Here is a 12,068-nt window from a genome sequence, read left to right on the forward strand (position 1 = left end):
CGAGGGCAGAGCGGGGATTTTTCCCTTGTTACGTTTCTGGTGAAAGAAAGTGTAACTAAAAACAGTAGCATGGACGTGATGGTTAGAGCTACTAGAAAGATTTCACTGAGCTGGTCCATGAGACAAGCCATCAATCCTGTGACTCCGCTGACATTTACTCTGTTGTCTTAGACTTATACCATCGGTTTCATAGCTCGCTCATCTTCTAACACAATGAATCACAAGATGATTTCGTTAAAGTTTATCTTTAAAGGTTAAAGCCGGAAAGTTTATCTTCAAAGTGGCTCACGGAGTTGCACAGATGTGCTTAGTCCAACACTTACATTTTAAAATATAGAATATATATTCTAAGTTTTCATGGTTAAAATCCCATAGACAGGTAGATAAAATATAGGAGCCATTTGCGACTGAATAATGTTGTCCATCTCTTAAAGGAACTCTATCAAAGAGCCAGTTTATCTGCATTTTCCCCACATCCCATCTTTTCAAGTGTTTGCTCTAGATAAAAATCTCAACTTCTATATAAAACACTGAAGCCCAGATTGCTCTTTCTTCTTATTTTCATAAATCATTTATTTTATGTTTATCTGGAAGTTGCTAAGGGGGGGTGAAGATAATCTTAGGATTCTGTCCTTGGAATTAATTTTAAGATTTGCTAAGTGTACATTAATGTAGAATTGCAGTCAAATGTTCTACTCCTGAGAAATAACTCTATCAATAAAGATGAAAGTTCTACTTACAGAATTTCTATATTCTAATATAGATGGAAAATACAAATTTTACTTTGTAACTAGGACTGTTTTCAAATTTGTATGTGTGTGTTTTCTGAGTGAGGAACACTTGGACTCTTACCAGAGGAGAAGTATCAATGGAGGCAGCCCAGCGCATGACTCACCGTGCCACTAGACTTCTTTTACCCTACTGCACCAATTATGATTTTCAATACGATGTGAATATAGAAGTTAATATGGAAGTGGCAAGAGTAAACACTTTAGATTTGTATGGTAGTATGCTTTAAACATTTCTGATACTCTTCATTTCTTTCTTGGGATTTTTTTTAAAGTATTTTTTTTAAGCTAAAGAATATTTTTTTACAGTACAGGTTGGTCTACCAAAACAGTTTTTTAGTTTTCTTTTACATGATATATCTTCATATCACATTTATTCTTATTTTTTTCCCATGGGTGACAAAATTCTGGGTTGACAGGCTTGTTTTGTTTTTCAACATTTAAAAAATGTTATTCCAATGTTTTCTAGCCTCCACTGTTTCAGTTACGAAGTTAGGGATAATCTGGATCAGTTTTTCTTGGATGTAATGTGCCATTTTATTTTTCTCTGGCTATGTCAAAATTTTTCTTATAGTTGATTTTCAGCAATTTAACTACAATAAGTTGTCTTTTTTTAAATGAGGATGGTTTTTCTTCATCCGTATCTTGCTTGGAATCTGCTGCTGATTTTTAAATTACAGAACTGGTGGCAGTCTTAGGCATGGTGTTTTAAATACAGCTTCATCCCAGAGGTTATTTGCTCTTTGTAGAACATCAGGAGCTTTTATATACTGACTGTTTTAGATTCTGCCCAACGGTTACCTGAGGGTTTCATTATTCTGTAAAAACATTTCTCTGTTTTTCACATTAAACATGTTTCGCGGATCTATCTTTGAGTTGTACTAACTTTCTCCTCTGTCATTTGCATTCTGCCATACATATAAAGTCATTTTTAAGTACTTTATTTTTAAACTAGAATTTCCTGTGGTTCTGTTTTAGATTTTCTATACCTCATGAGACTTCCCATCTTTTTACTTATTATAAGAAGGTTTTCCAACTTTAGTTACTGTGTATCATTATTTTTTTAATGTTTTAAAGGCTAAATCCCATATCTAGGTTATCTTTCGTTTGACTTTTGTGGATTTTTCCCCTTTCTTTTAAGAATGGTTCTACCTTGTTATTCCTGTCTAGTAATTTCACACATTATCCTTGACATTGGAGAGGATTTGCTATAGAAACTGTTGATTCTATCTCTCTGAAATACTGCTTTTGTGTGTTTGTATGTTTGTTTTAGCAGGCGCTTAATTTGGCTCAGATCAGACTGCTAGTTCTGTCTCTTTGTAGCAGCTTGCAACTCAGCTTAATTATTTCATCCTTAATAATTAAACTTGTGGTCTGCCCCAGGCATGTGTGGTGCAGGGTCAGCCAGAGATTGTGATGGAGTCAACACAGAATCTGTGGCGTACATTCCCACCCCCACAACCCCCCGATGAAATTCTCCTCCAGCCACTCAGGTTTCCCTGAGATCTGTTCACGGACTCGTCAAACATCTGAGTTTTCTATCAGTTTCTGTCATCACGTAGGCCACTGTTGATCTCTCTATATAAATTAGATAATGTCTTCAAAGCATTTCCTACAGTTCTATGAACATTGTAAGTATTCCAAAATGCTCATCATTTATTCTCTATGACTCCCATGGTTCAAATCTTTCTTATTTTATTGGCACGTGCCCTCGGAGAGAGTAAGGGAAATACAGAGAGAGCAAGACAAAGGAGCAGCCCTTTTCTCTTTGGGAATCATTTGTTTCATCCCTGCTCTCTAAAATGGTCCCACGCTCCGATGTCTTTACCTTGGCCTTGCCCCTTAGTCCTTTTTATTCACTGTCTTCTCTCTACGCTATCTGCCAAAAGACACAGACATGTATACGTAGGTAGTTTCACCAAGGTCTCGGCCATGAGTGAGAGGGAGTAATGGTTCTGACATCTGACACCCCCCGCCCCCCCACGCGCTCACCAAAATTAAGGAAGATAGGATGGTAGAATGAAGAGAAAGAAGAAAGCAGGCCAGCAGGTAGGAAGGAAGGAAGGAAGGAAAGATGTTTCTTGGCATGTAAGATAGATTTAAAGTCAATAGGCTTTTAACTGTCTGCCTTTTTTTGCTGCAGTTGTTGGGAGCCATCTCATCATCTCACAGCCCTGAGTCAAACATCATGAAATGATGCTTCCTGGCTCTCCGTCATTTCCAGAACGGTTGTGATGCTTGAGTGTAGTGTTGCCGCCACTGGGTCAGTCCGTCGTATGGAGGGGCCCCTCTTTTTCACTGATCCTCTGCTTTACTGAACATGCTGTTCTTCGTGAGGAGTTGGCCCCTCCTAGTTAGGTGGCCAAAGTCAGCAAGATGAAATCTCCCCAGGCTTGCGTCTTCAGAAATTGTATGGATTTGCCTCCAACCTGGATTTGTGTGTTCTCCTGACAGACCGGGGTATAGTCAACACTCTTTGCTAACCCCCCAATTCAAATGTCTCTGTTCTTCTGGTTTCTCTCTGCAGTGTCCACCTTTTCTTTCATACGAGATGACTGAAAATATTCATCTAACTTTGAGAAATTACGATTAGAATGTGGCAGGTAATGAATATTTTAGGCTTGCCCAAAGGTCATGTCACATATTAGTGCATATTCTTGTTTTTATTTTTTAAATAGCCCCTTAAAATGTAACCCCCCCAAACAAACAAACAAACAAACACATACACACATTTTAAGCTTCCTGGCTGCGAGCTATGGTTTACCAACTTATGTACATTAGGCCATCCTATTGTATGCTGTTGTTGAAGAATCAAATAAGATAATAAATGTTTAACTGCACTGAAAATCATGCAGTAGAAGTTTTGTCCTCATACTTCTCTATTGTCATTTGGAGAAAATCACTAAGGACTGAGGGAATTGGACTTGAGTCAGATTTTATTTCTTTCATTTTTATGTATGTAATTTGGTGGCATTAATTACATTCACTGTGTTGTGCAACCATCACCACTACCTGCTTACTAATTTTTTCATAAACAATTCTTAACCCTTAACAAGCACCCTATATCCTTTAAAGAATACACCCTCCTCTCCTCCTCCCACCTATGCCTCCAAAACTCAAACCAAACTCACTCCCATCTAGTGAATGCCGATTCACAGCAACCCTATAGTAACACCTAATTAACATTTGTCCCTTGGCCATTTGCCGATTTTGAATGTTTCATGTAAGTGGGATCATACAATATTTGTCCATTTGTATCTAACTTACATCATTCAGTATAATAAACTCAGCTAAAATTCATCTTTATCACAGAACTTCATCTCTCTTTATGATCTGGTAATAATCCATTGCATGGATAGACTACGTTTGATTATCTGTTCATCAGGTAATGGACAGACACTTGGGTTGTTTCTATCTTTTGGCTACTGTGAATAATATTGTAATGAACAATGGTGTGCTCATATACCTGTTTGAGTGCCAGCTTTCTTTGGGGGCTGAGGTAGTTAGATTATTGTGCCAACCTGGCCAATAAACACATGTGGGGTTAACTGAAGGGCGGAGGGATAAATGGCTTGGTGAGCCTTGCCTTTCTGGTTCTCGGGTCTCTTGCTTTCTGATGGCTGGACCAAGGTGCAGCTGCCTGCTTTAGCTGGCAAGGCTGATTACCTGCAAGACATCCCTGAGGAGAAGCCACATGGACCTACCCTGATGCAGCCCTGGGAGCTGGAGCAGTGAGTGGAGACCCCTGCCAGCGCTGAGATGCTTACACATTCACTGACTCGGCTTTCTTCCTGCAGTTGGCATCATTGCGTGTGTTTTGTGAGATGAAGGAGGACTTTGTGGACTGGTGTTGGACATATGGGTTAATGGGTTAATGTTGGACTTGTGGGCTTGGGCAGCACTGGGTTGGGGTATTTTCTTTTTTTAAAAAATTATTTTACTGGGGGCTCGTACAATTCTCTCAGAATCCATCCATCCATCCATTGTGTCAAGCACATATGTACATTTGTTGCCCTCATCATTCTCAAAACATTTGCTTTCTACTTTAGCCCTTAATATCAGTTGCTGGGATATTTTCTTGATGTGCACTTAACCTTTACATAAAACTCTCTCTTATACATGAGTTTCTGTGGATTTGTTTCTCTAAAGTACCCAAACTAATACAGGGGCATATTCATTGGAGTGAAATTGCTGGGTAGTAAACTAGTGTTTTGGAGCCCTGATAGTGTAGTGGTTATGTGTTGGACTGTTAACTGAAAGGTCAGCAGTTCGAAACTACTAGCCACTCCAGAAGAGAAAGATGAGGCTTTCTGCTCCCATACAGATGTTTGGTTCTGGAAACCCACAGAAACAGTTGTGTCGAGTTTTATAGGGTTGCTGTGACTGGATGGCTGTGGATTTAGTTTGATTTGGTTGTGTTAGGTTAGATTAGCTTTGATGTAGAGGAATGGTGTAGAAAAATTCTGGATTTTGCCAAATTAATATGGTGGGAAGTATTATTTTCAAGTCACACTTGTAATATGAACAAGGCAGGGTAGCAGAAACATCAACACACACGTTATTTGCTTTGCGATATTTTTCACAAGTCAGCCTTAGAAAACGGAATTGGGTTGCTTTATAATTAGAAGAAAATACCATAAAATAAACAATTGTTTCCCTCTCTAGCCAGAGAATATGCTATAATTGCACTTTAAAAAATAATATGACTTTAACATATAATATTTAGCAAATATTGAATTTCTCTATTGGCTCCCATATGTAACTTTTATTTAGTATTCTTTCAAATGGCTCTTGTACATTTAAAAATGAATGTTTATATGCCCTGAGTCTTCCCTATTGCAACAAATAGAAAAAGATAAGAATTATGTCTAGATTTAAAATACTTTATTAGCCATGATGTTTTCTGGGACAAGCAAAGAATCTAGTTTGCCCAGGATTCAAGTCTCACTTGATTCCACTTCATCGACAATGATTTATCATCCACTGGTAACACTAAAGTCATCTCATTTTATTACACCATTTTCTTAGGAAGTTAAAAAGGTTATTCTTAAGTTAATAAGGTAGATTATTCTCTGCGTCACAGAGACTGAGTGGTCTTTCAGATCCATGACTCAGTATGACAATTAGAGGTCAGCAGGTCACGTCTCCATATTCCGGCAGAGTGTGTGCCATCTGCAGATGCCAGCTTGGAAAACACTGGCATTCTATGGGGCAGTTTTGTAGATGTAGGAAAGCCTGTGCTCCAGAGGCATGCTGAGCTGTGTTCTCACAATATCTCTTATTCAGGCCTAAAACTAGAGTCAAGAAGTCCAATAATAATATTGTGCATCCCAGAAGGAGCTGAGTAGTCGCAAAGCACCCTGACTGGTTTGACTGCGATGGAAAAGATGGAAGCCTCGAAGCAGCTGATGAGACATTATAACACTGTGACATGAAGTTCAGAGAAAGGATGAAAAAAGTGCCCACAACCCACAGACAAAATCGAACCTGTTAATAGCATAACAAAATGAAAATAAGAAACACAATCTTAAAAATATGTTTAGGAGTCACCACCCACTCACATTTCTCATAAGCATCGCAGAGATTTCCGTGACCTGCACTGGGCTTTAAAAATGGCACTGGACACAAAAGAAACCACTTTTCAAAGTGTAAACTTGCAAATTGAATTAAATTGTCTTAGCGAATCTTTGGTTTTATAAGAAAGGCAAAAAATTACTTTCAAAAGTCAGACTTAGAAGGTTTAAAATGTAAAAACAAAGCAAAACAAACCCTCAGGTCATATTTAATTCTTTCATTGTTAGCTTGGTTAACATATTAAATCAATCATCATATCTCACAGAGTGTATATCTAATGGTTACTACCATATACGAAAGTTTTATTGAACAACTACTTGGTGTCAAGCACAACCCTTTCCATTGAGGACAGAATAGAAACAACTAGAAAAAATGTCATCTCATAGAGTTTAAAAATTTAAGAAGGGGCTCTCAGAAATAGGGAAGGACACAAGCACAGAGGAGGCACAAATTGACAAGTGGGATATACCAAAGATAAAAACACTTGTGTACATCGGAAGAATTCACCAAGAGAGTCACAAGAGAGCCCAAAGACTGGGAAAACATCTTTAGCAATGACACATCAGACAGAGGCCTTGGTACTAAAACCTATAGGACTCTCGTAGTTTACAAGAAGAAAAAACTAATTGCCCACTGATGAGGTGGGCAAAAGACCTGAACAGAAGTTTCACAAGGGCAGAAATCCAAATGGCCAACAAGCAGATGAGAAAATGTTCCCGATCATTAGCCATAAAAGAAATGCACATCAAAACAACTATGAGATACCACCTAAGACCCTCAAAGATAGCCCAATCCAAAATTTCAGAAAGTAACAAGTGTTGGAGGGGCTGTGGTGAGATAGGAACTCCCGTCCACTGTCAGTGGACCTGTAGGTATGTATAGCCATTATGGAAATCGATTTGGCGATATCTAAAATGTGGAAATCGAGCTACCATGCAACCCAGCAATCTCCCTACTGGGCATATACCCAGAAAAGGCAAGAAACAAACCATGGCCAGACATCTGTGCTCCAATGTTCATCGTGGCACAGTTCACAATTGCCAAGAGTTGGACACAACCCAAGTTTCCATCAAGAGACGAATGGATTAAAAACTGTGGCACATACATACAATGGAGTTCAACACATCTATAAAAAGCAGTGATGAACTCTTGAAGCACATTGTTGCACAGGAAGAATTGCAGGACATTATGCTAAGTGAAGTAAGCCAAGCACAAAAGGACAAGTACAACGTGAGTCCGCTGAAGAGAGGGTGAGAGGGACCAGACTTCAACCTACTGTACCAAGATGGGAATGCAACATACTGACAGGAAGCAGGGCACCAATGGAGAGGTCTGAGAGGCCGGCCTCAATCCCAGCTACGTGGACAGCCTCCCTCCCCCCAGAAGAATGCACTTCAGAGGACAGCACTGAAGCTACTGCTCAGGGAAAGGGGCGTGTCTGATCAGAGCGCACAGGAACAAATGAAGGGGGCAGGAGAGATTGGAACACATCTTGGCCCACCAAGCCCCGAGGATGATATTCCTACTTAGAGCAGCCAATGCACGGAGAGGACCATAGGGCCGGTCCCATCACGAGATGCAACATCCCTCACTGACCCATAAAGCTAACGGGGACAACACTGGAGACACAGTGCAGGAAATGTGCCTGAGCTGACCCCACCACACCGGGGCCAAACACTAAGGGCGTGCAACAGGGGTACAAAGCAGTGAAGTCCCCTAGGAGTACCAAAAATAGACTTTGGGGGCCAGGGCATGGCACCCCATCAGACTTGACTGGAAAACACTCATAAAGGTCAACAAACAAAATATAGGTTTTTCTTTAAAAAAAAAAGAAGGGGAAGTTAATTAACAAGTAAAAAATAAGTTACATAACCATGTGCTTTTTGTGGTTATTATGAGGAAAATACAGTAAAGGGACAGAGATGACTTGGAAAGGAGTCTTGGAGCTGATAATATTTTATCTAGAATGCTTAAGAAAGACTGCTCTGACAATCACTTTAGAGGTCATAAGAAAGCCATGCACATTACGGAGGTGCCATGCATGCAATGGAGATACCAGTGATCTAGGCAGAAGGAACAAGGGAGACAAGGCTTTGAAGTGAGAGCAGGAGTGGAGCATTTGAAGAGGCGTAAGAGGCCGGTCAGTCTATGGAGTGAATGAGTGTGGATGGAGGTGTGTGGGGAGGGAACATCCTACGCAAAGCTTTAAGGAAGACATTGGATTTTACTCTGGGAGGCAGATGGCCATTGGTGTCCACCCCAGTCCAGACCTCAGCATGTCTCCACTTAACAAGAACCTATTACTGTACTTCAATTCTTGCCTCCTGCCTCTCTTTCCAGTGATGCATATTTTACATTACCACAATATACATGAAGGGTTTCAGAGGATCACGTTACTTTCAGAGTGTGTGGGAAATACGTGTCTGTCTTTTCTTCACCTACCAAGTGATCTTTATTCAAAATCAAGATCTTTATGGATCTTTAGTCAAATATCTCACCAGACAGACAGACAAAATTGGGTCAAATAATTACAAGGCAATCAAATTTATATACTGGAACTTCTGCAGAGAAAATGTGGTGCAAATAAACTTAGTAATATAAGAGTTTAGTCAGAGGGTTAAATACAAAAGTATGAAATGGGTTTCGTAGGACTTGAATAAGTACCCTGAGACTAGCAAGTCTGAGGGGCTATTTCTACCCCTTGAACCCAAAGAGCTCAGTCCCAAAGAGGGCAGTCCCTGTGGCCCCCAACAGAATGAAACAGACAAAAATGCAAGGCCTTGGCCAGGTGAGTGCTTGGAAAATAAAAACCTCAACCCTTTGATCACCTGCTAGTGCATTCCGTTCCTTGAATTCCATCTGAAGCCAAAGAACAAGTGAGGCCATTGGTGGACTAGAGGCCAAAGGCTCAGAGGGTAGACTAGCATAGAAGATGGGCAAATGGGACTGCTTAGTACTAATTCCCTAACAATTTTGCATGAACTTTTCTTTCCTGTCTCATTACTTGTTTTTTCACCACAGGTAGTTTAAGATGAGATACCCAGGACTATGAGAGGCCTTTCAGAGTTTCATGGAAACGTTCCATGATCTTTTCATTCCATTTTTGAAGGCCCCTTTTTATTTCCATCTATAGAAATACAATCCACTTGATATGCCCTCCATGAAACTTCCTATGGTCCAGCAAGGCAGAAGCCAGCCCTGCATTACAACTCCCATAGTCTTGAGTTTACATTATAGATCTGTGATAGCGACTGACAAAATATGACTGGAAATATGATTTAGAATATGCCTCTCTATTTAGTTGCAAGATTCCTTAAGACATGGAGTGAGATTTTTCACCACTTATATATAAACTGGTGGCCCTATGAGTTAGGCATCAAGCTGTTATTTGGAGGTTTGACAGTTCAAACCCACCAGCCAAAGTGTGGAGCAAAGATGATACTGTCTGGTTCCAGAAAGATTTACAGCCCCAGAAACCCAATACAGAGACTGTATGAGTCATAACTGACTCTATGTCAATGGGTTTAATTTTTGGCTTTTATGTGTAGCACATCATTGTGCACATAGCAATGATTAGAGCATGTTGGTAACATGCACATGAGTATGTTGGCATTGAACTAAACTTGAAAGCCCTCTAGTTACATTTGTTCATTTTATAAAAGTAAAAAGTGAAGCCTAAACATATGCCGGCAAATATGGTACTAGAATACAAATATTAATTTGCCAAATTTAGTAGACTTCCCATTACAGTATAGCCCATTATTTCCATGAAGCTCAAAAGAAGAGCTCCAGAGTTTTACAAAGATAAGGAAAATTAAACGTGAGTTAGGGATATGTGGATCAATGCCTATAAAGATATTTGCATGTTGAGGATTTTTCTTAAATTGAGAAAATATTTATAGCTTTATTGATCCTACACTGTTTGAGAAACAGCTTGTGGAATTTAACATTCCCCAAAGGCAGCTGGGTTCTCCTATTCTAACGTAGTAGCAGTGTGTTGAAGAGATCAATGGATACAATTATTTGCCATGAGTTGTAAAGGAATGCAGCTGAATGACTTGAGCTGTCCCTTTAGACATTTTCAGCATTGTTTTGTTCTCTTGCTAGGTTTTGTCTTCACAGAACCCATAAATTAAAGTGGCCGCTTGTTACTCTGTATTGTTTAAAGAAATCAACTTTCTCGTGTGACAAGAACAAGGTAAGGCATTTTGTCTTATGTTCTCTTTAAACTATTTTTCTTCTTGCATTACTGGATTCTTTTTTCTTGGGGGAACAAGGATCAAGAATTTCCATGTCTGCAGTGCTGATGTTTTTGAGATTCCTAGTGATTACTACCTGCTGGGCATCAATCCACAAGGTCGGCGGTTCGAAACCATTAACTGCTCCCTAGGAGAAAGAAAGAGCTTTCCACTTCCCTCAAGAGTTACCGTCTTGGAAACCCACAGGGAAGTGAGTCGGCATTGAGTGAGGACCAAATTCAAGTTCATTACTTCTCTAGGATTCACAAAAATCTGTTTAACTCGTAGTTTCAGTTTATTACAGTGAAAGGATACAGTTTAAAACCAGTAAGGGCAAAGGCTCATAGGGCAGGCTCCATGGGAGACCAGGACCAGCACTGACTACTGCCCTCCCTCAGTGATGTCATGCGGACCACCATCTTTCATCAATTTGCATAGAATGTTGCCTGTCAGGGGAGCGGACCTGAGCTGTGTGTCTCGGTGTTGACGAGCAAGTAGACAGTAACGGTGGCCATCATACTCGAGGTTAGTCTCCAGCCCCTCCAGAAGCCAGTCTGTTGCCCAATATTCCGAATTCCCCCACCATAAATCACATTGTCAGCAGAGACTATCTCGTGTGGCCCAACGTCCTCAATAAACAAAGGCTGCCTTATCGGTCAAAGCATTCCAAGAGCTCAGATGTTGTGTCCAGGATCTGGGGGCAAAGGTTAACTCTTTCCTTGGACGAGGCTAGTCCTTCGCTGCACAAGTGCGTTTTATCCATTTAAAGTATACATCTCTCAAGATAGGTTCTAAGCTGCTGTTTTGCCATTTACCAGGGTTCCTACACTATCGTAGTCTGTGGTACTACTGTCTAGTTCCTCAGTGCCCTGGAAGCACAAAGGAGCCCTGCTGGCATAGTGGTCACTTGGTGGGCTGCTAACCCCAAGGTGAGCAGTTTGAACACAGGACTTTTCCTCCTCCCGTGAAGAATTACAGTTTTGAGCAGTTCTACCTTATCCAATAGGGTCACTAGTAATCGGCCCGTACCCCTTGGCAGTGAGGTTCTGCTTTAAGCACAAAGGGGATTCGGATCATAATTTGTTCCAAACTCCTGAACAGTCGTCGTGGGATAGGTGATGCTGTGATTCCCGCACCTCGGAGCTGAGATCGCACACATTCGGGATGTGCCTGGGAGGGTGTGCGAGCACCCGTACGTGTGGGGAGGTGTGCCAAAGGGGTGGGGTGAAGGACAGCGAGGAGGGCTCGAGGTGAAGCGAGAGGGGAGGGAGGTCGCCTGCTCAGGCCTCTCCCCCCGCCTCGGGGCCTCGGCTCACTAGCGCCCTGGCTGCACCTCCCGGCGCGCGCCGCCGCGGCGCCACAGGCCCCTCGCCCCTTTGACCGCCGCCCTCCGCTGCCCCTCCTGCTCGGACCGCAGCCAGGGCTCGGGATGGCACGGGGCTGATCGCGCCTCCCCGGGGACCTCTCC

The 12,068-nt window shown here is 41.3% G+C and overlaps 1 protein-coding gene across 1 annotated transcript in view; it reads left to right on the top strand.

Moving 5' to 3' along the window:
• Positions 1-7,472: 7,472 nt before the first annotated feature.
• RNF217 (ring finger protein 217) overlaps positions 7,473-12,068 on the top strand; it is a 153,307-nt gene continuing 148,711 nt past the window's right edge. Inside the window, exon 1 of the mRNA XM_013004499.2 lies at positions 7,473-7,562. Coding sequence (XP_012859953.1) covers positions 7,473-7,562 — 90 coding nt within the window. The remainder of the gene's footprint in view (positions 7,563-12,068) is intronic.

Source organism: Echinops telfairi, unplaced genomic scaffold (assembly GCF_000313985.2).
Source record: "Echinops telfairi isolate 266 unplaced genomic scaffold, ASM31398v2 ScPeMD7_3533;HRSCAF=4204_0, whole genome shotgun sequence".
NCBI classification, from domain to species: Eukaryota; Metazoa; Chordata; class Mammalia; order Afrosoricida; family Tenrecidae; genus Echinops; species Echinops telfairi.